The sequence below is a fragment of the Schistocerca nitens genome, chromosome 3, assembly GCF_023898315.1.
Source record: "Schistocerca nitens isolate TAMUIC-IGC-003100 chromosome 3, iqSchNite1.1, whole genome shotgun sequence".
Taxonomy (NCBI): domain Eukaryota; kingdom Metazoa; phylum Arthropoda; class Insecta; order Orthoptera; family Acrididae; genus Schistocerca; species Schistocerca nitens.
Genome location: NC_064616.1, coordinates 86133815 through 86161533, shown reverse-complemented (window position 1 = coordinate 86161533; position 27719 = coordinate 86133815). Strand labels below are relative to the sequence as shown.

The 27719-nt window shown below is 39.2% G+C and overlaps 1 protein-coding gene across 1 annotated transcript in view; it reads left to right on the top strand.

The window, feature by feature from the left end:
• The window catches only part of LOC126248058 (calsyntenin-1), an 87069-nt gene that overhangs the window by 38276 nt on the left and 21074 nt on the right, over nucleotides 1–27719 (top strand). Inside the window, exons 9-15 of the mRNA XM_049948696.1 lie at nucleotides 1309–1486; nucleotides 5111–5284; nucleotides 5809–5941; nucleotides 8116–8315; nucleotides 19787–19974; nucleotides 20092–20208; nucleotides 26906–27197. Of these exons, the coding sequence (XP_049804653.1) occupies nucleotides 1309–1486; nucleotides 5111–5284; nucleotides 5809–5941; nucleotides 8116–8315; nucleotides 19787–19974; nucleotides 20092–20208; nucleotides 26906–27197 (1282 nt within the window). The remainder of the gene's footprint in view (nucleotides 1–1308; nucleotides 1487–5110; nucleotides 5285–5808; nucleotides 5942–8115; nucleotides 8316–19786; nucleotides 19975–20091; nucleotides 20209–26905; nucleotides 27198–27719) is intronic.

Below are 27719 nucleotides of genomic sequence, written 5' to 3'. Positions count from 1 at the left end.
GAGACCATGCATTGGATGAAATTTGTATGTTTTTTCATGTGACTTTTGGACTACAGCATGAAACTTACTTCAGACTTCAGTCGTCACCTAATGGAACACATCTGCAATAGTATACTTTGCTTCAGTTAATTTTTGTCTTACACCTTTCACTGTCTCTCAAAAAACAGCATATTTAAAGGCCATTTGAACCTGACAATTAGTTGTTAAGCCTTGTTAATGCTACTTTACAGCAACAAGATCATATACTTGCCTTGCATACTAACAGTAAGTAATGACTAGCTGTACACTTCTGCATGCTTCAGTAAGAGAGAAAGAGTTGGTAAGTATGCTGCAGCACACAGTTCTGACTCGTCCCACTTGCAGAACTACAGCAGAAATGAACTGATGGTGTAACAATGGTGCCTTGATTTATAAAGTATGCAACCCTCAACATTAGACTTGTGTTCACTCTATTTCTGATCTCTAGTCCATACACAAAATGTATAGCAATAGTTTCCTTTTCAAGGCAAAAGTTTTAAACTTCTGGAAGGGCCCTTGTGTTATAAAACTACTAAATTATATTTGCGACACGTAATTGTCTGACATTCTTACAGTACAATTTTTTCATTGTATTTATGTTATGCATTCTTTTTCTTTAGCAACCATCTAATTATCTCAGATTACACAGAAATACTTCAGAATTGGTGTTTCCCAGAGTTGAAAGTGAGATGGAGCTATAACACCAAACTCTTTATTTTCATGGATGTGATCATTTTCAGCTTAAAGTTTATCTCAGCCTAGTTAGTTAACCTTAGCATGGCATTAACTACAGCATAGCATTGTATAGTGGCAGAAAAACTTCGTTTGAAACCTTTATTATATATCAGCGTAACAGGTAGTGGTCTTGCAGGTTTGAATAAGGTTTAGGAACAGGCACATATAGTGGAGTTCATAAATTAATGTATATTCAGGTCAGATCTGGAGAAAAGAATTTACAAGAGTCTGAAATTAATTTATTTATGTGGGGGGGGGGGCAGACAATGTGTTTATTGGGACGTATTACTCACTTCTTGTTATCTGAGATACAATCATATAACAATCATAACTGATTCCAGTCATACATTGGCCATCCTCAGCTTCTATTTGTGTGTAAAACTAATTAGTATTATTTTTGTTATGTGATTGCGTTTAAAATAATAATCAAATAGTCTCCACTTGTGTTGTTAGGGGTTAAAACACAGGTAAAATGTCTAAAGCTTTATTGATTTCAGCATACTTAAAATTTTCATGGCAATACAGTTATATGCACTGTTTAATCTTGTTAATCAGGTGTGTGATAATGAATGGCATCATTATGCAGTGTCTGTAAAATTCCCTGAGATTACCCTATATGTGGATGGTCAGATGTTCAAAGCAGAGAAGAAGAATCCTGAAATCATAGATGATTGGCCACTCCATCATACAAAAGGCATCAATACTACACTCACTGTGGGAGCATGCTGGCAAGGTAAGGTCGACAGTTCTATTGTTACTCCCCAGCCCAGCACTACTAAAATTGTTTAATATAATAAGTTGATGAACTTCTAACTCTGTATTACCAGGTTTTTGCAGATTGTGTACTGTTTTGTGAGATTGCAGTTACAAGAGCAGTTCTTTCATATAAAGTTACTTCATGTAAAAGTAAATTAATCACTAATTGAAGATCAGTTTGTACACCTAAGTGCAATGCTGGGAACTTTCGTCTAGTATTGCAATGCCATTGCTTTCCTTTCGTCAAGTAATGAACTGATTTACCCAGAGTGTGAGAGTTTAATGCTGATTTAAAACCACAGTGCATATTGCCTTTTTTAACTTATGCTAAACTTAGCCAGAGTTAAAGTGTCTCATTAATTTCCATAAAAATTGTTACACCAACCAGGGACAGAATTCAAACTCCTTGGAAATATAATAAAATATGCAACCAACTGGTACATACATACATTCAATGTCCCTCAGATTAATGTGAACACCCGTCAGAAGCCTGAATAACCACCTTTTGCAGTGTGGACCACTTCGAGACCTGCAGATAGAGTGCCAGTGAGGTTCTGGAAGGTACTGACAGTGATGTGTACCTGTACTCACTCCAGTGCTGTGGCCAGCTGTGCTACGTTTCTCAGTTGATTATCCGTGGTGCATGCTGCCTGATCGAGATGCTCCCACAGATTCTGATTTTGGTTAAAGTCCACGGGGAGTTTGATGGTCAGAGGAGTATGGTAAATGCACCCTGATGCTCCTTGAACCACACACACTACGAGCTGTGTGACATGTTGCATTGTCCTGGTCATGGATGCCGCCGTGCTGAGGAAAAATACTGCATTAGGGGTCCTCAAGGTCAATGTGTACTTACGTTGATCCATTGTGCCATCGAGAATCACTTGGAAATCACTCAATTTCCTATTTATGAGAACTGCAGTGTTTTCTGAATCATTCGACCACTCCACTGCTAGTGCTGCCACCTGTTGTTGGAGAGTGGTTATTGCATGTTGATGTCCAACGTAGGCAGTTGTCACATTAATGGGACAAGAATGTGTATAAAACACATACATTTAGTTTATCATTATGGAGAGGTATTATTGTAAGACCTCCAGATACAGGTGGGATTGACAAAAGCTTGTTTGGGAATGTACAATTTGAGATATTTATTTAAGCAGATATGGGTAACATTAAGCTCATTTGATGAAAAAATAAAATACTGATGATAAAACTTTACAAGTGGAATCTGAACCTGTAAATTACTGTAATTTCTCATCTCTTCTTCTTCTTCTTCTTCTGCTGTTATAGTAGAATGTTTGCACAGTCATAATTCACACAGTCCATGTGAAATATGGTAGGTGTGATTTCCTTATGAGGCATAATAGTCATAAGAAGTAAATGATATGTTTATTTTTAACTATGCCATCACTTACATAAGCACTATTGCTACCTGAATGCACTCACAACCACCCGAAAATCTATCAATTACACCAGAAGCACACTGCAGACAGTCTCTACTTCCCAAACCCTGGGAAACATAGTTTTCTCACAGTAATTTAAATGCATGGGAGTTGGTTACCCAAAATGAAATATTTAGACTTCCCTGTAAACAGTATGGTTTATTTCCACTTTAGCAAACCATAGATGTTTCTATGATCAAAGGTATTTAATGGAACTGCAGCCTAATGCAAGATTGCCTCAGAAAAGATCCCGCATGCTTAGGCCATAACTCAGTCCAGTTTCTACAGTGTTTTTCATAATACCTACTTACTGTAGAAAATGTAACTGTAGTTCCACATTAACTTTTTGGGCTTTAAATGTAACTCTGCCCAACCTTATGTGCCGTAAGCTTTGTTTCATGTCCTTAAAAATGTCAAAACCGAGTTTCTGTACATGAGTCTATGATGATCTCACATAGTTCACACATTCCATGTAACTTTGTAAATTTTTTTAATATTTCAGCTTTTCAGACAGTCAGTGCTAAGTTACATTACCTTTTGCCTTAGAAATGAACATTCAGACTGATTCTTTCTTCAGTTACTTGCACTTCTCTGCTGGTTCTATCTTTTTGCAAGGCCTATGATTACTGCTGTTTACATACTAACAATTAGAATGGTTGCCAGACATGTTGAGAAATCCTCTGGTAGACAAACCAAACTGGAAAACCTTGCCTGACTATTCTGTAAGCTCTGTTTAGGGACGTGTGGCCATTCACTGTGTGGTGACAAAGGAGATGTTTATCACTGAAGTAGTTCCAATATTTGTCATCGCATGGTTAGTTGTGGAAGTGCTTAATGTGACCCAAACAACAAGGAAAATCTAATTGTGCTGTGATGGCCTCGTATCATAATGTATGTCAACCACTTCCCTGAATTAAGATCTGGATTGGATTAATTACTTCTTTGAAACAACATTTCCAGTGACTTTCAAAATAAGTTAAAATATGTTTCCTAGATCTTTATCATAGCACGTAATGTACCTTTCCCAGTATTGTTTTTTAAAAGTAAAGCAGCCTGTAACCCAGAAATCCATTTTACAACAGAGTGCTTTGCTAGGTATTATTTTAAGTGGTATGCCAGTTATTAGACAACCTGCAGTTTAAAGTGAACTTGGAACTACAGTGCAACATGCTATTTTGCACATTAACAAATATATTGCTAGATGTAAAAAAAATTAGTGTCAAAAAAAATTTTAGGACTGGCTCAAAATTCAACCCTGGACCTTTGGATTTGTAATTTGATACTCACTTTGCTTAACAATGCTTATGCATATAAAAGAATTGCAAGTTCCACTGTGCTTGTAATTCCATATTCAGCTGTAGCACTTTTGTAACAAATCCCACATCTTGGTCTGGATCAAACAGTCCACTGGTAAGGGACGAAGAAAGATTTCTTCTGTTCCTCATGCTTAATAGAACACAATCAACCTGCCGGTGTGCAAACCAACCTTCTGGCTGCAGTACCTTGTAACAGTATCACTACAGGTGACATGAGTTGTCCCGAAAATAGTTTTGCAAGCCCCAAATAACACATTTCTTTAACCCAGAATAAGGGTGAGTCACAATGGTAGTGCTAGTAATTACACATTTGTATTATTTCAGAGAGAATAATGCCAAAAGAGAGGATTCCTCTTCTTGCTGAAGAACTTCTCTCGTTCCACTTGGCTGATCCACAACCTCATGTGTGCAGTTTTCTTGATCTTGGTTGAATGCCAAACTGTTTTGATCTCAGTGAAATATTAACCTCATAGTCTGTAAGTCACTGAGATTGATGCTTTCCTGTGTCACTTCTGCCATTGTTTTGCATTGTTCTGTTTCCTGTTTAGTTCTCAAAATTGGTTGATATTGCATGAAAGTCTTCAGATAATTCGTTAAAACACTCCTTCTGTATCATTGCTCGGCAGTTACTGTTGTTTAAGAAAGGCAGTAGTGCTGCTAAAGCAATAAAATGTGTTGATATTTCTTTAATACCTTGAATCATAGGTTGCAAGGAAAGACATTCCTGGAATAAATATAGCATTTAATAACCCAGATATGAAGTGAGCTTGGCTGGAATTTTCCCCGTGACATATTTTTACTCAAACTTTCATTATATACTTCAGACTGCATCTTGTTCTCCAGGTTCTGACAGCAAGATGAAGCATCATTTCAGAGGCTACCTAGCAGGTTTATCAATACTTCTAAATAAGACTGAGAAACCTGAAGTTCTTAGCTGCCTTCATAAATGTAAAGAGAGTTTAGAGGTACCTGCTATGGAATTACTGGAACCTGGAATGGAGCTGTTGACAAACAGTGGTGAGTAAAATAGGCAGAAAATTCAGTAATAGGGTTTGAAACTTTGCTTGAAAAATCTGTTCAGGAAATTTTAGTATTACTGCATGATTGATTCTGTTAAACTTTTTCGGCTAACGTGATTTTCCTTATTTCCAAAGCAGATATTCTTCATTCAGTGCTGAAACGAAATAGTGAGCCATGTCTAAAAATCTTCAACAGTAGTGATTTTGTTTCATGTTGTGGCATTTGAGCAGCTTAATTAGAAACACACAGTCACAGGCAATGAATTTTTGTTTAGCTGATGTCATGTCTACAGGGCAAGGGTTACAAGCCTTATCTCAAGCAAGAATTGTTTTGTGTGTTCATATTGAAGCTCTGAAATTTTTAATGTCTTTGTATGACATCCCCCCTTTTTGTTTACCACAGCTCATCATATTAATTTTATTAAAAGTATCTGTTAACATGAAACATTTTGTGTCATAAATATGGTTTATTGGTCATTAAGGTTGTCTTATTTTATGTACACAGTTTAATCTCTTTTGCAGATTTGACAGAACTAAGCATTGAAGGTGATAACAAGACTAATCTTGTTGTTCTCTTGAGAAAAGTTGGTTACACAAATCTGAGACAGTTTCCCACTGCTGGCAGACGCAATTTGCACCTTTCAACTGTTGTGATGTAAGCATTCAGCGTATTTTTGCTTGTTTTCGATTACTTGGATTTCTATGATATTCCAGTTAGTGTTTCAAAAGTATTTCCAATTGTTCATATGTATTCTAATAAATTAAAATCTTAAGAGAAAAATCTAATAATACAGCTACATATATGCCAACTGATAGTATCCCTTTATTTCTGAATTTGTTAGCTTCCAGTAGTTTAAACATTACAAGGTGGCTCCATGATTGAGAGACAATGTTTCAAGAGTGATTTAAGAGTATGAAAATTGAAAAAGAAAGTACATAACCTGTTTGGTTATTTAAAAACACAAGAGTAAAAAATATTGTAGAATATAATGCAAATGCAGAGTGTCAGTATAGTGCTACTGAATCAGTTTCAGCATTGGCTACCAAAGGCTACGGTGTGATAGAATCATCAGTTGTAGCTCTCGACTGACTTTGGTAGGTAATGCACCAGATCTCTATCTCCAACATGTAGGTTTATTGAAGCTGTCATCTTGTGGACATAAAGAGAGCACACGCAGATATGACATAAATAAATTTGTTATACATCTATACTCTTTAAACCAATGTGAAGTGCATGGTAGAGGGTATTGCCCATTGTACCACATATTAGGGTTTCTTCCCATGCCATTTGCTTATGGAACATAGGAAGAATGACCAATAAGGTAAATACCTGTGTGCTCAATATAGGTAGTCTTAATCTAGTCTTTGCAGACCCTATGGGTAATAGATGAGGCAAATGCCAAAGTTCATTTTGTTGGGAAAATTTGGGGGAACTTTAGCTCATCTATAAAGGAGACAGCATATAAGATGCTAGTGCGACTCATTCTTAAGTACTGCTAAAGTGTTTGGGATCTCCACCAGGTTTGATTAAAGGAAGACGTCGAAGCAATTCAGAGGCGCTGCTCAGTTTGTTACCAGTAGATTCAACCAGCACAGAAGTATTACGGTGATGCTTCATGAACTCAAATGGGAATTCCTGGAGGGAAGATGATGATCTTTTCATAAAGCTTTTTAGTGGAAATTTAGAGAACCGGCATTTGAGGCCGACTGCAGAATGCTTCTACTGCTACCATCATAAATTTTGTGTGAGTACCACGAAGATGAGATGGTGGTAGTTAGGGCTTATGTGGAGGCTTATAGACAGTCGTTTTTCCTGTGCTCTGTTTGAAAGTGGAACAGGAGAGGAAAACGACTAGTAGTGGTACACTGTCCCCTCTGCCATGCACTGTAAAGTGGCTTGTGGAGTATGTGTATATGTAGACTACACACATGTCAAAAGTTCAATTATTTTGTACAATTATGAGGACACAAGACTGAAACAAACCATTTATGGTGGTGCGCTTTATCGTTGATGCACATTGTACTCTTACTAAGGTAAATGTTCAGATTCTGATAGTTCCTTCAGATGGAGGTAATAGCATGTGGAGAACTAGAGAAGATCTCATCCAATAATGTTAGTCAACAACTTGAGTTGAAAGCTACAATGATCAGTAGTATGAAAATACTAGGTGGCATAGTGCACCACCAACAGAGGTGGTGCAGTGGTTAGCACACTGGACTCGCATTCGGGAGGACGACGGTTCAATCCTGCATCCGGCCATCCTGATTTAGGTTTTCCGTGATTTCCCTAAATTGCTTCAGGCAAATGCTGGGATGGTTCCTTTCAAAGGGCATGGACAACTTCCTTCCCCATCCTTTCCTAATCCGATGGACCGATGACCTCACTGTCTGGTCTCCTCCCTCAAAACAACCCAACCCCAACATAATGCACCTCTGGGGCAAAGGCTCTATAATCTGTTCAGACGGTTCTAATAACTCGTGTATTTCTCCACATGTTTTGTCTTCTAATTAGTGACAGATGTGAATGGTTCTGGCTGCCCATAATTGCTGAAGTGTTGGGTAATGGCATTAGTTTTTACCAGTACTTTGCAGATCTGTACAAGTAGCAATATTTCTTAATACCTGAATGAGAAGTGGTTTATTTTGGCTTCCAAATTTTACTGGAGCTTTTCAGATATTGTGCAACTTTCATGCATTTGTCAATTGTAAAATTTGTCTCATTGTACACAATGGCATTCATATAATTTTTTTGTTCTTCTATGTTTTAATTTATGCAAAATTTTGTTAATCTTTCTTTGATACTCATGAAATTAATATCCTTTTTCTCAGCTGTGAACGTGAGCATTCTGTGAAAGTGCCTAGTGTAGAAAGCTATGTAATGGTCCTTCAGCCACAGCAGCCAAGCATAGACATAAATGGAACAGGGAATGTTGCCCGAGAATATGAAGACTTCAGACTTGGAGTGCGAGTATTTACTGATGTGCGAATCACTGTTGGTCAAACAAAAGGCCAAAAGCCATGGAAGCATGGTGAGTTTCCTTGTGGTGTTCTACTCATGATATATAAAAGCGATACTTAATATCAAGTATTAATAATTGTTTCCCAATTATTTATTGTTAGTAGAGAGGATTGTGATAGTTATTTTCATAATTTTTTGTCTTCTACAGGCATTGTAAACAGTGTGGTGGCACACCTGTTGTAGCATAACCTTATAATAAAATGAATTCTTTGAAAACTATGTTTTGCTGTTTTGATAAGTTTTCTTATGTGGGAGCAATCTGATGTGAGCGAAGGAATTGATATGTTTTATGCAGCTTCTATGTGTTTAAAAATAGTGAATAGCTTTTGTATGTGTATGTAGCTCTGTAATACTGCAGGGAAGATGAAATATGACTTCAATTTATTCAGCAACTACTTTCAATACAGGTTTCATATGGCCAGCATAACTGAGTCGTACTGGCTACTTTGGCAGCCTATTGTTGTCACATACTGTGAATGATTAAACATTGAAAGTGTATGATGTGACTTACCAAATGAAAGTGCTGGCAGGTCGACAGACACACAAACAAACACAAACATACACACAAAATTCAAGCTTTCGCAACAAACTGTTGCCTCATCAGGAAAGAGGGAAGGAGAGGGAAAGACGAAAGGATGTGGGTTTTAAGGGAGAGGGTAAGGAGTCATTCCAATCCCGGGAGCGGAAAGACTTACCTTAAGGGGAAAAAAGGACGGGTATACACTCGCGCGCACACACACACACACACATATCCATCCACACACATACAGTCACTAGCAGACATGTTTAAAGTTTGGTTACGTATTATTGAGTATATACAGTATAGGCGGGATAAAATTGTATAGTAGATACGGTGAAAAGCGGAAGGTGAATACAAAGTGAGATTACTGGAAAAAACAGAAAGAGAAAATAAAGAGAAAATAAGACGACAGGAAAGATTTCGAAATGCAACAGCGACAATAACAAACGTAATTGTTGGGTTCAAATTAATGATATGGTTATAATAGAGGGAAACATTCCACGTAGGAAAAATATATCTAAAAACAAAGATGATGTGACTTACCAAATGAAAGTGCTGGCAGGTTGACAGACACACAAACAAACACAAACACACACACAAAATTCAAGCTTTCGCAACAAACTGTTGCCTCATCAGGAAAGAGGGAAGGAGAGGGAAAGACGAAAGGATGTGGGTTTTAAGGGAGAGGATAAGGAGTCATTCCAATCCCGGGAGCGGAAAGACTTACCTTAGGGGGAAAAAAGGACAGGTATACACTCGCACACACACACATATCCATCCACACATACAGACACAAGCAGACATATTTAAAGACAAAGAGTTTGGGCAGAATGTCAGTCGAGGTGGAAGAGTAGAGGCAAAGAAGTTGTTGAAAGACAGGTGAGGTATGAGTGGCGGCAACTTGAAATTAGCAGAGATTGAGGCCTGGCGGATAACGAGAAGAGAGGATATACTGAAGGGCAAGTTCCCATCTCCGGAGTTCGGATAGGTTGGTGTTGGTAGGAAGTATCCAGATAACCCGGACGGTGTGACACTGTGCCAAGATGTGCTGGCTGTGCACCAAGGCATGTTTAGCCACAGGGTGATCCTCATTACCAACAAACACTGTCTGCCTGTGTCCATTCATGCGAATGGACAGTTTGTTGCTCGTCAGTCCCACATAGAATGCATCACAGTGTAGGCAGGTCAGTTGGTAAATCACGTGGGTGCTTTCACACGTGGCTCTGCCTTTGATCGTGTACACCTTCCGGGTTACAGGACTGGAGTAGGTGGTGGTGGGAGGGTGCATGGGACAGGTTTTGCACCGGGGGCGGTTACAAGGATAGGAGCCAGAGGGTAGGGAAGGTGGTTTGGGGATTTCATAGGGATGAACTAACAGGTTACGAAGGTTAGGTGGACGGCGGAAAGACACTCTTGGCGGAGTGGGGAGGATTTCATGAAGGATGGATCTCATTTCAGGGCAGGATTTGAGGAAGTCGTCGGAAAGTATCCTGTCACAAGTGGGGCACTTTTGTGGTTCTTCTGTGGGGGATTCTGGGGATGAGGAAGTGGCTCTGGTTATTTGCTTCTGTACCAGGCCGGGAGGGTAGTTGCGGGATGCGGAAGCTGTCGTCAGCGGGACTGGACCAGACTCTGAATGTGGCTCTCCAGCAGGGATACGACTTCCTCAAATCCTGCCTTGAAATGAGATCCATCCTTCATGAAATCCTCCCCACTCCGCCAAGAGTGTCTTTCCGCCGTCCACCTAACCTTCGTAACCTGTTAGTTCATCCCTATGAAATCCCCAAACCACCTTCCCTACCCTCTGGCTCCTATCCTTGTAACCGCCCCCGGTGCAAAACCTGTCCCATGCACCCTCCCACCACCACCTACTCCAGTCCTGTAACCCGGAAGGTGTACACGATCAAAGGCAGAGCCACGTGTGAAAGCACCCACGTGATTTACCAACTGACCTGCCTACACTGTGATGCATTCTATGTGGGAATGACGAGCAACAAACTGTCCATTCGCATGAATGGACACAGGCAGACAGTGTTTGTTGGTAATGAGGATCACCCTGTGGCTAAACATGCCTTGGTGCACAGCCAGCACATCTTGGCACAGTGTTACACCGTCCGGGTTATCTGGATACTTCCTACCAACACCAACCTATCCGAACTCCGGAGATGGGAACTTGCCCTTCAGTATATCCTCTCTTCTCGTTATCCGCCAGGCCTCAATCTCCGCTAATTTCAAGTTGCCGCCACTCATACCTCACCTGTCTTTCAACAACTTCTTTGCCTCTACTCTTCCACCTCGACTGACATCTCTGCCCAAACTCTTTGTCTTTAAATATGTCTGCTTGTGTCTGTATGTGTGGATGGATATGTGTGTGTGTGCGAGTGTATACCTGTCCTTTTTTCCCCCTAAGGTAAGTCTTTCCGCTCCCGGGATTGGAATGGCTCCTTACCCTCTCCCTTAAAACCCACATCCTTTCGTCTTTCCCTCTCCTTCCCTCTTTCCTGATGAGGCAACAGTTTGTTGCGAAAGCTTGAATTTTGTGTGTGTGTTTGTGTTTGTTTGTGTGTCTGTCGACCTGCCAGCACTTTCATTTGGTAAGTCACATCATCTTTGTTTTTAGATATATTTTTCCTATGTGGAATGTTTCCCTGTATTATAACCATATCATTAATTTGAACCCAACAATTACGTTTGTTATTGTCGCTGTTGCATTTCGAAACCTTTCCTGTAGTCTTATTTTCTCTTTATTTTCTCTTTCTGTTTTTACCAGTAGTCTCACTTTGTATTCACCTTCCCATTTTTACCGTAATCTAATATACAATTTTATCCCGCCTATATATACTCAATAATACGTAACCCACTTCCAAACCATAACCAAAAAAATTTATTTTCCGCTTTCAACACCACCGCTGCTATAAAATCCACCGTTTCTAGTTCAATAACAGCTGCTTTCACGTATAAAACAACCATTTCGGCTAGTTCTAATAACTTTCACTATATTTCCACTTCCGTTTTTCGCACATCACTGATCATTTTTTAGCTGCTCCCCACAGGTTTTAACGTCATTATTTACAATTGTTAGCCCCATTTTCGTAATCTTTCACCACAACACCACTCCTTTTAATACATTTACACGTTTTTTCGAAATTTTCCCAAATTTCCCCGTCCTTTAACGTGTTTTAGCGGCAACACAACCACCCAACCTTCATGCACATCGCTGTCTACCAACCCAAGTTCACCACAGGATCAACTTAACCAACACTTTTTCGCCTTTTTCCATACCAGATCTCCAGTTGCTTTCTAGTTCACCTTTATCTCTCCCCATATATTTTTATCTTTCATTTTCATTTCAACCTCATGTTACACTTTCCACCTTCTAATACCATGTCACCCTCACAACACTCCCCACAACGACCCCATTAAGTTTTATTTACATTCCCTCCGCAAACATGCCTTCACCCTAGCCAGATTACGCTCGCATATTTTATTTTCTCAGGCAAAAAAGGCTTGTGTCTGTATATGTGTGGATGGATATGTGTGTGTGTGTGTGTGTGTGTGTGTGTGTGTGTGTGTGTGTGTGTGTGTGTGTGCGCGCGCGTGTGCGCGCGCGAGTGTATACCCGTCCTTTTTTCCCCCTAAGGTAAGTCTTACCGCTCCCGGGATTGGAATGACTCCTTACCCTCTCCCTTAAAACCCACACCCTTTCGTCTTTCCCTCTCCTTCCCTCTTTCCTGATGAGGCAACAGTTTGTTGCGAAAGCTTGAATTTTGTGTGTGTGTGTTTGTGTTTGTGTGTCTGTCGACCTGCCAGCACTTTCATTTGGTAAGTCACATCATCTTTGTTTTATACACTCCTGGAAATGGAAAAAAGAACACATTGACACCGGTGTGTCAGACCCACCATACTTGCTCCGGACACTGCGAGAGGGCTGTACAAGCAATGATCACACGCACGGCACAACGGACACACCAGGAACCGCGGTGTTGGCCGTCGAATGGCGCTAGCTGCGCAGCATTTGTGCACCGCCGCCGTCATTGTCAGCCAGTTTGCCGTGGCATACGGAGCTCCATCGCAGTCTTTAACACTGGTAGCATGCCGCGACAGCGTGGACGTGAACCGTATGTGCAGTTGACGGACTTTGAGCGAGGGCGTATAGTGGGCATGCGGGAGGCCGGGTGGACGTACCGCCGAATTGCTCAAAACGTGGGGCGTGAGGTCTCCACAGTACATCGATGTTGTCGCCAGTGGTCGGCGGAAGGTGCACGTGCCCGTCGACCTGGGACCGGACCGCAGCGACGCACGGATGCACGCCAAGACCGTAGGATCCTACGCAGTGCCATAGGGGACCGCACCGCCACTTCCCAGCAAATTAGGGACACTGTTGCTCCTGGGGTATCGGCGAGGACCATTCGCAACCGTCTCCATGAAGCTGGGCTGCGGTCCCGCACACCGTTAGGCCGTCTTCCGCTCACGCTCCAACATCGTGCAGCCCGCCTCCAGTGGTGTCGCGACAGGCGTGAATGGAGGGACGAATGGAGACGTGTCGTCTTCAGCGATGAGAGTCGCTTCTGCCTTGGTGCCAATGATGGTCGTATGCGTGTTTGGCGCCGTGCAGGTGAGCGCCACGATCAGGACGGCATACGACCGAGGCACACAGGGCCAACACCCGGCATCATGGTGTGGGGAGCGATCTCCTACACTGGCCGTACACCACTGGTGATCGTCGAGGGGACACTGAATAGTGCACGGTACATCCAAACCGTCATCGAACCCATCGTTCTACCATTCCTAGACCGGCAAGGGAACTTGCTGTTCCAACAGGACAATGCACGTCCGCATGTATCCCGTGCCACCCAACGTGCTGTAGAAGGTGTAAGTCAACTACCCTGGCCAGCAAGATCTCCGGATCTGTCCCCCATTGAGCATGTTTGGGACTGGATGAAGCGTCGTCTCACGCGGTCTGCACGTCCAGCACGAACGCTGGTCCAACTGAGGCGCCAGGTGGAAATGGCATGGCAAGCCGTTCCACAGGACTACATCCAGCATCTCTACGATCGTCTCCATGGGGGAATAGCAGCCTGCATTGCTGCGAAAGGTGGATATACACTGTACTAGTGCCGACATTGTGCATGCTCTGTTGCCTGTGTCTATGTGCCTGTGGTTCTGTCAGTGTGATCATGTGATCATGTGATGTATCTGACCCCAGGAATGTGTCAATAAAGTTTCCCCTTCCTGGGACAATGAATTCACGGTGTTCTTATTTCAGTTTCCAGGAGTGTATATATATATATATATATATATATATATATATATATATATATATATATATATATATATATATACTAAAGTTTCATTTAACAATAATTAAAATATGAGTGTTCATACAGTGAATGTTATTTCATGGCTGACCATAAAATGTTGTATAGTATCAAACAGCATAGTTAATGTATGTACACTGCAGCTTAAAAGTTCATTTTTATATTAAATCAATTTGTTTATTGTAAAGTTTACAAGTCACAGAAACTGTGCCAATAATACAGGTACATAAATAATTTTTTAATATTTTTATGATTTATGGTATATGATGGCAATAGCTCAAAATAGCCAGCAATTACAATGACTAGACAATGAAGATCTCAAAACTAGCTGTTGAATAGTCATACTGCAGCTTCCAGGGGGTCATGTCTTCCTTTGTTGCAACATGGCGTCTGGTACAGTTGTTTATAGTGAGAAAGTGAACAAAAGTTATAGTTGTGTGGTGAAAAACGGAACATACGTAGATTATAACAGTGAAATAGTGAAGCTAAATGAACGTGTATCAAGCCTGCAATTAATTGTAGATGTACTAAGGCAAGACATTGCGCATTTAGAAAATGAAAATGCCGAACTGAAAAAGGCGCGTAATATCCCGATCGCCAAAGCAAGTAAAACACGGAACTGGGAGCACAGGACTAGCATGATCACGGAAGAAAGAAGCGAAAAGGTGATAAATACAACGAATGGAACGAAATGCGGCAATAAAAGCAGTTTCAGTGTCCTACCTACAATAAACGAGTGCTCTGAAGTTGATATAGGCCTAAAGGCAGAAACAACAAGGCAACATATGTTTACTAGGCCAAAAAGGGTTGGTCGTGTGAAACCCAGTGACTGTAGAATTCCTGTGGTAACAAAAAACCGTTTTCATGCACTAGATTCAGATATAAATGTGGAATCCACGGAAAACTGTGACGACAACAACACGCCGAATCTATATAGTGACAAGCACATGAGCAGAAACTTCCGCAGTAAACGTGAAGACAAACTCAAAGTGAAAATATTCTCTGATAGCCATGGACGTGAGATCGCAAAAATACTACGTTACAGTCATTGTATACAAGCAACTAGTATTGTCAAACCAGGTGCACCCATCCAAGAACTCATTAGAAACATAGCAACTGAAAATGATAGTCATATTATCGTCATAGCTGGAGCCAATAATGTATATAAAAACGACCTCCACAGTGCAATACTAAACCTTAAGGCAATACTAAATTCAACAGGAGAGAAATCAGTTTTTGTAGTCTGAATTCCACATAGGCATGACCTTTCGGAATGGTCATGTGTGAACGTGGAAATCATAAAAGCAAACAGGCAATACTCAAAGATTTGCAGGGGCTACCAAAATGCATATTTTATAAGTATGGACTCCTTGCAAAGAGACTGTTACACGAGACATGGCGTGCACCTTAATAACGGAGGCAAGAAGATTCTGTGCCAAAACATCAGCATGATACTGAAAGCATCTGACAACCAAGAAGTAATTGCTGCTCTTCCAGTTCCTTGCTTGACACAAGCAGAGCCTGAAGAAATGGTTACTTCTATTGCAGCAGTAGAAGTAGAGGTGGAAGCAGCAATTGTACCTACACACATAACAAACGCTGCAGCAGCAGTACCTACCACACTTCATCTACAGGATTCAACAGCAGCAGAAGATGAAGCAACATCCAGATCTCCACTGTCACCAGTTGCCACAACAATGCCTACAGCAGCAGCAGCAGCAGTACCTATCACACTTCACCAGCAAGATTCAACAGCAGCAGGAGAAGGAGCATCCACCGTATCTCCTCAGTCACCAGATGCCACAACAGTGCCTCCACACACCATAACAGCAGTTCCATCAATTCCTGTAGTAGCAGCCTCATCTAAAATATCATCACAAGGAGGGAAGAGTAGGCATACAACAGTAGATGTGCTACCACTCCAAGTGAACAATTTTTTAGTAAAAGGCAACAAGAGGCAGAAATCCAAAAGATAAGCCCTGAAAAACGTTTGAAAACCAATCACCATAGTGTTCAGTGTGTAAGCAATAAGAGCATGGATCTTAAAATATGTTACCTTAACGTTCAAGGACTGAAAGATAAAGAACTTATCATACATGAGTTTGGTCTTGATAACCAGTTTGATATTTTTGTCTGAGTGAACACTGGGCTAATGAGAATGAACTTGCAGTTGCCAAATTTGACAATTTTAGTATAGTAAATAGCTACTGTAGGAAAGAGCACATTAGAGGTGGTGTGGCAATTTATTCCAACCAGTCACTCAATTGTACAATAACCAAACTATACCTAAATTCCTTGTGTGATGAACAGCACTTTGAAGTTACAGGTATAATAATTAATAGTCATAAGCTAATAGTAGTATCCATGTACAGATCACCAAAGGGAAGCATTAACATATTTTTAGAAAAAATGGACATGCTATTGAGTGAATTAAGTGATATTAAATGGCTACACTATGATATTGCAATAGGTGATTTTAATGCTGATTTTGATGTTACTAAATGTAAGGGTAGTGTTGCAGATCTGGAAAACTTACTAAGACAATACAATTTACATCATGTTAATAACAGGCCCACAAGAAACAAAGCATGTTTAGATAACATCTTTGTAAACTTCAAGACCACTGAAAACACATGCGAAGTTGTAGTGTTCCCATTCTCTGACCATGACTCCGTATCTCTAAATTATGCAAGTAAAATTCCCCTCAATAGGAGCAATGCAAACAGACCTGTCCCAACAGTCGTGATTACCAGACCCATAACTGAGGATAAAATTAACACATTTCGTAATTCCCTTGCTGACAGAGACTAGTTTGTCCATTGTAGTGTCGATGGACATTACACATCAAGTAATGACCTGCCAGCCAAAATAATATTTGATAGATTTTTTAATGCATTCTTGACCCTATTTAAGCATAGTATTCCCATAAAGAAAATCAAAATAATGGACAGTAGCCACAAATCCAGATCTCAAAACAGACAAAATATATGGTACACTAAACAGCTGACAGATCTAAAGAAACAAGTTTTGTTACTGTAAAACATATACAATAGTATGAAGTCTGACTGTGCCAAATCAGCCTATGTGGAATGCAGGAATGAATACAAAAAAGACATCCTGCAAGCCAAAAAAACCTACAATGCCAACAGCATACATAATTCCACCAATAAATGCAAAACCACTTGGAAAGTAATTAACAGTGCTGCCAGAGATACTAAAAAAGACAAAATTAATATCCCACCACAAACACTCAATGAGTTTTTTTATTAATTCAGTGAAAGAAATAGGAGACGCAATTATCAAACCAGACATTAGTCCATCAGAGTTACTCTCCCAAAATTGGGGTAGACAGTCACTAAATACAAGCATGGTAACCTTCTCCGAAGTATCGCCTAGATATGTACAAGGGGTCATAAAACAACTGAAATCATATGATAGCTTAGATATATATGGCATATCATGCAACCTGCTAAAAAAAGTGTGTGACTGCATTCTCTACCCTTTAACCCATTGCATAAACAAGTGCTTACTTGAGGGATATTTTCCTGATGAGTTAAAACTGTCTAGGATTGTCCCAGTATACAAAAAGGGAGATAAAGACTCTCCATCTAGTTACAGGCCTATTTCAATAGTACCCGTATTCTCCAAGGTAATAGAATGCATCATGTACCAACAATTATCAACTCACTTTGAGAATCTAGGAATAATTAATGCTACACAATACGGGTTTAGGAAGAATCTGTCGACCATTGATGCAATCAACACGGTAGTCAGTTACATCCTCAAAGTTTTTGAGAACAAAGGCTTTGCTCAGGTCTCATTCTGTGACCTAAGCAAGGCCTTCGACTGTGTTGAGCACATGCCACTACTAGAGAAACTAGAATTCTACGGCATCAAAGAAAACAGTCTCAGACTATAAAAGCTTATCTCAACAACCGTAAACAGGTAGTTTGTGTTAGTAAGGAAATGTCAAACATAGAAAATGTTAAAGTAGGTGTGCCTCAGGGATCTGTACTGGGGCCCTTCCTGTTTCTGATAATGATCAATGACCTCCCCTCGTTTATTAGATCCACCACTGTATTGTATGCAGATGATACGACTTTTCTTCATAGCAGTAACAATCTTAATGCTCTTAAAACATGTGCTGAAAACACACTCACTCATGCAGCATATTGGTTCAGAGCAAATGGTTTCCTGCTAAATGAAAATAAAACTCAGCAGATAATCTTCACTCTAAGAGACAAACCACTATCTGATGACCCTAGTTCTGTTAAATTCGTGGGAATTTATTTAGACAACTCAGAAATTGTGTACCTGAAACATACATCAGATCATCTTATTTTGCATTTTTCCAAAGTATAATATCCTATGGCATTATCTTGTGGGGTAACTGTAGTCATATACATGACATCCTATTATTGCAGAAGAAAGCCATTAGGATAATTACAAATTCTTCACATAAGGCTCACTGCAAACCCTTATTTGCTAAACAAAAAATTATGACTGTAATAAACCTCTATATATACAATGTCCTAATCTTTACGAAGAAGAACCTACAAGATGTGAAACGTAGAGAAAATGTACATTGTTGCAACACAAGAAGCATCAAACACATATACACGCCTTACCACAGACTATCAAAATCAATAAATAGCTATGAAGTCACAGGGCACAAACTATTTAATAAGCTGCCACATGCCATACAGGATCTTCCTGAACATACATTCAAAGAAAGACTGCATGAATGGTTTATTGCCTACCCGTTCTATGATATCAATGAATTCTTCAACTGTAAAATGTAGTAATCCAACAGATGACCCACTGTACATTTATTGTAATATAAGCTAAAATATTTCAGTAGTCAATACCTTATCACACTGTATTATAAATTGTAACTTCATTTGACGTTGTCAATTGCTGTAATGGCCTAAAGACAATAAAATCTTTATTATTATTATTATTATTATTATTATTATTATTTGTTGATTAGATGAATTGTTTTATTTATTAAGCCATTGGAGATTGTTCCACAATGTGTATCTTACATTCTAAATGTATTAATCACATTATTAATGACACATTAAACCAACCAAACGGGGTACTGCTTTTCGGGTATATCCTTTCCAAAAACATAAATGCAGTGTATCAAGCTTTGATGAGCAGCATCTCATAATTTGTAAGGCAGTCACGTGGTTTGCTTGGCTATAGTCAAACAGTGATAACAGGTATTCACACATTATCATTTGGCTTCTAAGATGGTGGTTATCAACAGTTACTTCTATGCTTGTCCAGCAGAATCAAATGCTTTCCTGATTCAATGTGTAACACACATTGAGCTCAGTATACAATGCCTGTACTTCATTTATTAAATGCCACTACAGTTACCCATTCAGTGCAAACAGCATACATCAATAAATTGTTAATAATTTCTAATATACATCTGTCTGCCATGAGCTTGTAGTTTGCGCACTGTACAAAAGTTAACTACTGCTGTCCATGGACATATATTAAATTTTTATTAAGGCAGGAGTATCAGTTTCAGTGAATAGCTTATGTATGTGTATGGTAGCTCTGTAATACTGAACTTAACAGTTCATGAAAGATTTTGCAGTGTTTGTCACAAAGATTTTGTTTGAATTTCAGGAGAACCAATCAGTGTTATCGAGAAACAGTTGGACTCTTGCACTGTTTCAGTCTATCCGCCACTTAACCCAGATCATGAAACAGTGACCCTCCCAGAGAACATGCTAACACAGTTTGGTATTGTTGCCAAGGTTACAAAAGATGGCGTTATGGTGTCTGGGGCTGACATGATATACAATTATGAACAGGTAATGCCACCTCTTCTATCAAAGATCAAATGGACTAAGTTAGAAATTTGGACACTAAAGTTGCTGCTTTTTTTTAACAGAATTAACATGTGACCTCCATGTACATTCTTATTTTAGGTTCTCCGTCAGATACAGTACACTAATAGGAAGCCTGCATATTACCTCAACAGGGTGTTCAAGCTGACATGCTCAGAAATGAATGGGAGGTTTATGAGCAATGAATATGTCCAAACTGTAAGTTATCTAGTTTTCTCCCAAGAACTTGTTAATGGTTCGGTTTTTATGAGTGCCAGTGTATTCTACAGCTCACCTGTAATACTTGCACAGTGTCTTAATCACTGAAAAGCACTATCCGACATATTTACAAGAAAAAATAATTTACATCCATACATAACAAAATAGCGACATAATGGATCATACAAAATTAAACTCAAAAATTTTAGACTACTGTATGATGTGCAAATGTTTGCTCGTGCTGTCTGTGAGGAGCATAAAAATGATGAAGTAAGAAGTTTAAGGTGCAGTCAAATGAAAAAGACAGACAGAAAAAAAGAAAGTAAACTGTTTATTATTTCAAAAGTAATTGCCATAATTGTTACATTTATCCCACTGTGAGACAAGGTGATCAGTGCCTTGGTGGAAAAATGTTTGTGGCTATCTATGGAACCACGATTGTATCCAGCCATGCACCACTTCGTCCAAAGCAAATCAGTGGCCGCAAATGTCTTTCTTTAGGGCTCCAAAAATATGGAAATCATATGGGGGGAAATCGGGACTGTGGAGGATGAGTAAGAGCTTCCTAGTGAAACTTCTACAGCATAGCCGAAACAACAGGCAAGTCCCTTGAAGGAAAATCATGATGAGCTTTTCCCCTGACTGTAAGGCCTTCTACTCACTGACTTCCAGGAATATAGTGCCATGCCACAATAAACACACAGCAGTATGTGGACACTTTTTAAAAATTGAATCCCACCATGAAGTCCAAACGCCCGTGGATGTTGCTGGACAGCATCATGCTGTTGCAGGGCAGTGCCCACCCACATATTGCCGAGATTTTTCAGAGTACGCTGCAAAAGTTTCACTGGGGAGCCCTTATACACATCACCCATAAAGTCTTGATCTGTCCCGAGCAATTTCCATATTTGTGAAGCCCTGAAGAGACGTATGTGGCCGTTGATTTGCTTCAGTCGAAGAGATGCACATCTTGGTACCATCATGGTTCCGTAGGTGGCTGCAAACATTTTCTCATGAAGGCATTGACCATTTCGTCTAGCAGTAGGATAAATGTAGTAATAGTTATGGCAGTTAATTTTGAAATAATGAACAGTTTACTTACTTTTTTTCCATCTGTCTTGGGTTCATTTGAATGCCCGTTCTAGGTGCAGTGTTATTTTAAGACAAGCTGTTGTAGAGTTGCTGTTCCTACTTGTCAGAAAATGGCATATTAGATGATTACTGATTCCAAAAGGGAACACATCTTCAAAAGCGAACACTTCTTCATCTATATAAAGGAATGCTTTCACGAAATTACATTTTTATGAAGGATGTAATATGTATCATCTGATGTGGATATTTTGACAGTGAACAAAGCAGATGAAGAATAATGAATTGTAATTGAACTTGAAATGTTATTATGAGGGAGCTGAAAATGTAGCATTTATTTTTGATTAAATTAGTATCTAGTTTTTTGGCTAAATAAGCACATTTTTTGTAAACGATTAGATGCAAAGATTTAAAAGTTTGCCACACAACGTACCTGAACCGGGAACTCATAGGAAAAAAAAAAAATAAGAACACAGCCACACGTCGATCAAGACGCATCCAACACATGGCTAAGAAAAGGCAGTATATACAGTGAGACGGAAGGATTCATGATTGCAATACAGGATCAAACAATAAACACCAGATATTACAGCAAGCATATTATTAAAGATCCCAATACCATAACAGATAAATGCAGACTTTGCAAACAACAAATGGAAACAGTAGATCACATCACAAGTGGATGTATAATACTAGCAAATACAGAATACACCAGAAGACATGACAATGTAGCAAAAATAATAAATCAACAACTTGCCGTACAATATAAACTAATGAAACAACATGTTCCCACATACAAGTATGCACCACAATGGGAATGATAAATACAAATTATACTGGAACAGAACCATTATAACAGATAAAACACCACCACATAACAAACCTGACATCATACCAATAAAAAGAAGAAATTAACACAACTAATCGAAATATCCATACCCAATACACAAATATACAGAAGATAACAGGAGAAAAAATTGAAAAATACATCCAACTGGCTGAGGAAGTCAAGGACATGTGGCACCAGGATAAAGTTGACATTATACCAATTATACTATCAACTACAGGTGTCATACCACACAATATCCACAATACAGCTACATCCAAACGCATATATACAACTACAGAAATCTGTAATTATTGATACATGTTCAATTACCCGAAAGTTCCTAAATGCAATGTAATATATACCGTACGGTTAAAAGGAAGTCACGCTCGATCGAGGTCCGCGTCACTTTCCATTTTTAACCAGACATAGCGTTTGAGAAAGGAAAGAAATAATAATGTGAATAAATAGTTTATATTCTGTATAGTAAGAAGTTTTTGAGTGAAATATTTGCTTTTGCAAAAAATTAATCCTCCCCCCTACCCTTTCCTGTAGCAGAGCGATTATACATCAACAGTATACATTACATTGGATGCATAAATATGGCCAGTAATCTACATATTGGTGAAAAGTTGTAGTTTTGGATGAATCGCTGGCTGTAAATGGGACTGCATAAGCATTCATTATGTTGTAAATACTAGGTCTTTCCACATGGTTGTATAAAATGGGTAAATGGGAGTTGTTTATGGGTGAAATACTGTTAGGTACCACAGTCGTCTAGAAATCGTACAATTTTCTGGTATTCTCAGTACCAACACCTGCTCTTGGAAGTTTTAGAGGCTTATTTTTCCTTCAGCATGCAGTGGATATGCATTCCACCAAGATAACACATTGCCCTATAGCCCCAAAATTTCAAGTCGTCTTTAAAACCCAGTTGATGCCGTATTATTCCTGGTCACTTAATTATTGATAATATAATGTACATGGACAGATAAAAAATCTACTCACCAAGCGGTGGCAGGGGAGCATACACACAAAAGGATTTAACTTCTACAAGCTTTTGGGTGCCAGTAGCTCCTCTTCCTGGCAGAAGAGTTGAAGGGGAAGGAAGAAGTGCAAAGGAAAGGGACTGGAGAGGTTTAGGGAAAAGGGTACTCTTCAGAAAAGTCACCCAGAACCCCTGGTCAGGGGAGACTTAACGGTAAGTCCTGGGTGACTTTCCGGAACAGTACCCCTTTCCCTGAACCTGTCCAGTCCTTTTCCTTCATCCCTCTTGCTTCCCCCTTCAATTCTTCTCCCAGAAGAAGTAGCCAGTGGCTCCAAAACCTTGTAAAAGTTAAAACCTTCTGTGTGTGTTCCCTTGCTGCCACTTGGTGAGTGTATATATATTATCAATAATTGATTTTCGTTGTTATGAACACTTAATTAGGTAGCCATGTCACTATCGTACATACTCAAATCTCAGCCACGCTTTTTTCTGGTTTTTGGGGTCCAAAAAACAGCCTGCGGATTAGAATCAAGTGCAGAGGAAATGGAAGTCCTGAAAAATTGTGCTAGGAGCCACCACGACTAACTTTTTCCATTGAATATATGCAACGCTACACAGGCATGTTTTGCAGGTCAAATATTAAAATTCTTTACATAAATACCAACAATGCATAAGGCTGTAAGATTCTTGCATGAGTTGGTAAGCTGTGGATCATTCTGATTTCATGTATTGTTTCATTAAATTTTGTGAAGTGCTTGTGTTATGAACCATAATGAATCACTTCCATTATAGAGCCAAATTCAAGAAGGAAGTTATTTCTTGTGCAGAAAAAAAGTTCTATTCATGCTACCTGTCTGACAGGTATGCGATACTGTACGGGATTAATGAGAGTAACGTCAGATAATGGCGACTGCAAATAGACAAATTATTTGAATTTTCCAGTGCAGGGAAGCCTTTAGTGGGCCAAAATGTGGCCAATTTGCTCTTGAAGTAATTTTAAACAAGTTTGTTAAGAAACAGCGTCAAACATTCCTGCGTATGAGTGGTGAAACTTTTAAAATTGAGGCACATGAAATTGCTAGAGTGCAAAATACTGAAAATTTTAAGGCTAGTCGCAACTGGAGTGCTCTTTTTATGAAGTGCAGTGGTTTTTCGCTTCAGATGCTAACTTCAGTTGCCCAGAAGCTGACAAAAAATTACAAAGAAAAACTAGTGGAATTTCAGTGCTTCATAATCAGGCAACGCACTGAAAACCAGTACCTTCTTGGCCAGATAGGGAATGCTGACCAAACTCTCATATATATATATATTTTGACATGCCATCGAATTATATAGTTGACACCAGAGGAAAGAAAGATATAAGTATTGTTACGTCAGGGAGCAGAAAACAGCTGTCTGTCATGGTTGCTTGCACAGCTGATGAACATAAGTTACCCCCATTCGTAGTTTTCAATTGAAAAGACTACTGAAATTAGAAGTTTTTCTAAAAACTGTAATTCTACAAGCAAATGAAAGTGGGTGGCTTTTGGAGGACATGGTGCTGGAATGGATTAGACTTATATAGAATCTAATTGATATTTTAGACGTTTCGTAAAAATTTGTATTATTAATAAAATTTTGTTTTCTATTTCTGCTTTTAATTTGTAAGCTGCTTTTTTTTTTTTTTTTTTTTTTTTTTTTTTTTTTTTTTTTTTAAAAAACTGTTGCTAGTCATGCATTTCAGGTCTACTACGAAAATCTGTTTGGCAAGCCTGTGTGGCCAATGCTACATCTTGATGTGTCACTACCAGTGACGAGCTGATTCCTGTGAACTGTGAATCACATACATTCTTTGCTATAAGAACACACAACTGTAAACATTGCGCCATGTATTCTTCGATTTCAGCTTTTACCTCACTTACATTCTGTCCAGCTAACGAACTCGTGTGAGACAACAGCAAACGTGGAAGAATATACAAATCATGTTATGTTTACATTTGTATTATTCTTGTGCAGAATAGTAGTACAGTCAGAAATAAAGTCTGGCAGCTCACTTCTAGTATTTATTTTTAAATCTTCTGCGACTATAAGTAATGTCCGAAAGAGTAAATTAATCTACAAAAAACCATGCTTAAGCGACTGTTAAGCATACGACTCGAACCAAACTACTGTATCTGTATCTTCGTCCATTCTGTCTAATTTGAATGTCATACTAGAATGAATCAACATTTTTTAGATTTTGAAGTGCAACCTACTTTTTCCTCTTGAATTTAGTCTCATTTTTCAGGTGTGGCTTAGATTTGGGTAAATACAGTAATTGTAAATGCGTGACTATGTCATCTCTCAGCTGCCTCGAGGGTACGATGACCGTTAACACTAATGGCTTGTGGTGGTCTCCAATCAAACCAGCCCAACAGCCAGTGCCGTGTGGTGTACTTATTTACAGTCATAATGCAGAGTAGATTTGTGATATTAGTATTAATAACTTCTATGTTACAGACTATGCCATACCTCTCAAGGAATCACATACAGGCCAAACAAGCAATGAATTAGAGGACAGAATCACCACTCAGTTCAGAGTCACAGACCAGACAAAAACAAAGACCTACAAGGGTGAGGTAGAGCAAGTTGTGAAACATCTGATGAACAGGAAAAAGGGAACCAATTTAACATACAGGGTAAAGTGTTACACAAAGAGAAGTGAATCTAAGGAATGGAAAACAACAATAAGGTAGTTTCCAGGATATGGAAAATACAAAATGTTTTGAGGTAGCAAGTGGAGCTATAGAAAAGTGTGAAGGCTGCCTAGGAGGAATTTGGGTGCAAAGGGGCAGTGGTAGGCTAGGATTCATATAAATGATGGGATGAATTGGAGTCACTTTTACTATCTGGTTGTTTCAGAGGAGGGAGTCTGTTGGGGAGCTGTCTATCGGTCAAAAGTAAAGAATACTCTTAAAGTCCCTAGTGTGCTGAATAGCATACATTGCACCTGGGTGATAATATAACATTGGCAACAATTGGACAGTGCGAGCAGTCTCTGTGAACGATATTCCCAGTTAATTATGAGCTTGTGCCTAATTGTCTGCATGTGTTAACAAATACATTTCTTGCTTATGCGAGTGTGATGCTCTTTGACACTGTCTTTTCAGTGACCAATGACACTGATTTCAAGTATATCATGAAACAATAGTCTAGCACAGCTTGTGTGTGGAACTTGAGTCAGGAATATATGACAGTGGTACATAAAAATGTCTGTAAACCAGCATTTATCTGAGCAAGTAGTGGTTATTTGAACATTAGCCTGATTGTAGTATTCCTTCAATTCATTTCGTTACAACAGTTTCTAGTTCTACTTCAGAATGATGTGATGTGTTTCGAAATCGTCTATCTCGTTGAAATATCAGGAAGCTAGTAAATAATGACAAGTCAGCAGATGATGATGATCATGATCATGATCATGATGATGATCATGATCCTCTCCCCTCCTCCCCGACTCCTCTCCACTCCATCCCACATGCCTGCATTATTGGTTCTCTCTTTTGTTATTGGACGTCTGGTTCTACAACTTTTTGTCATTCTAATAATTGATTGAGATGTGTAAGTACAAAATTATCTTAGTAGTATAGTAGTTTTCTGCCTCAATTTGCTTTCATTTGTGTAAAAAGGTTTTAAGTTTCTATTATAGACTGAATTCGGAACCCCCTCATAATTCTTTGTACTCTGGGAATTTATTTATGAACTATATAGTGTTCATTAGATTTAATAATTTCGCACTAAATAAAGCAGTCACAGGAATTAATTTTCTTTTTGTTTAGTTGACTGTTATTCATCCACGGCCACCTGCTAACAGAGGACCGAGTAAAAATACTGAGTCAGCAAAAGCTACAGTGGAACCAGCATCTGTGCAGGACTCTCTATTGAAGGAACAAAAAGATCAGCATGCTTCTGCTGCAGATGTGGCTGCGGCATCTGAACAAGTGCAGCAGCCACTGCAAGGGCATGCACATGTAGACAAACATCACGTAGAACTTCGCCCAGTTCAGACTGTTAGTGATGTCTACCTAACTTCGGGAATGGACTCCACACAAGCAGCTGTTGCTGGTGGTAGTAAGTATAGTTGTCTGTGAACAAAAGAGAACGTGTGCATGCGTGCGTATAACCTAAGTGAAACTTTTCATCACTGAGATGCTGGCTTGATTTGATTGCACATTTTGCAGTAGAACAAAAAACAAAACAAAAAAAGTTAGGTTTGATAGGTTTCTTGTCATAGTCCAGTTACCTTTGGTTCTTGTATCATTTAGTGTATTTTCCTTAGGATAATTAGAAATCAAAATCAACAAAGGAATGTTGATATTTGGTTTTCAGAGATCAATTAAATTTCATCCATAATGTATATGGCAGGAGTCACAGTGTGCTGTGTGTTATAATACTCCCACAGCAATACAGGTCAACACTCTATGGTTATTTATTTTTTGTAAATCACTTGGCAAACATGGTGCCCTTATATTCAGAATACTTATTACATGGCAAATTAAACTGGTAACCTGGCCACAGTGACAGCACTGCCATGTTCGTACCTGAGAAGCAGGGAGGGGAGGAGGCAATAGTGTACAATCCAGTATTCTTAAC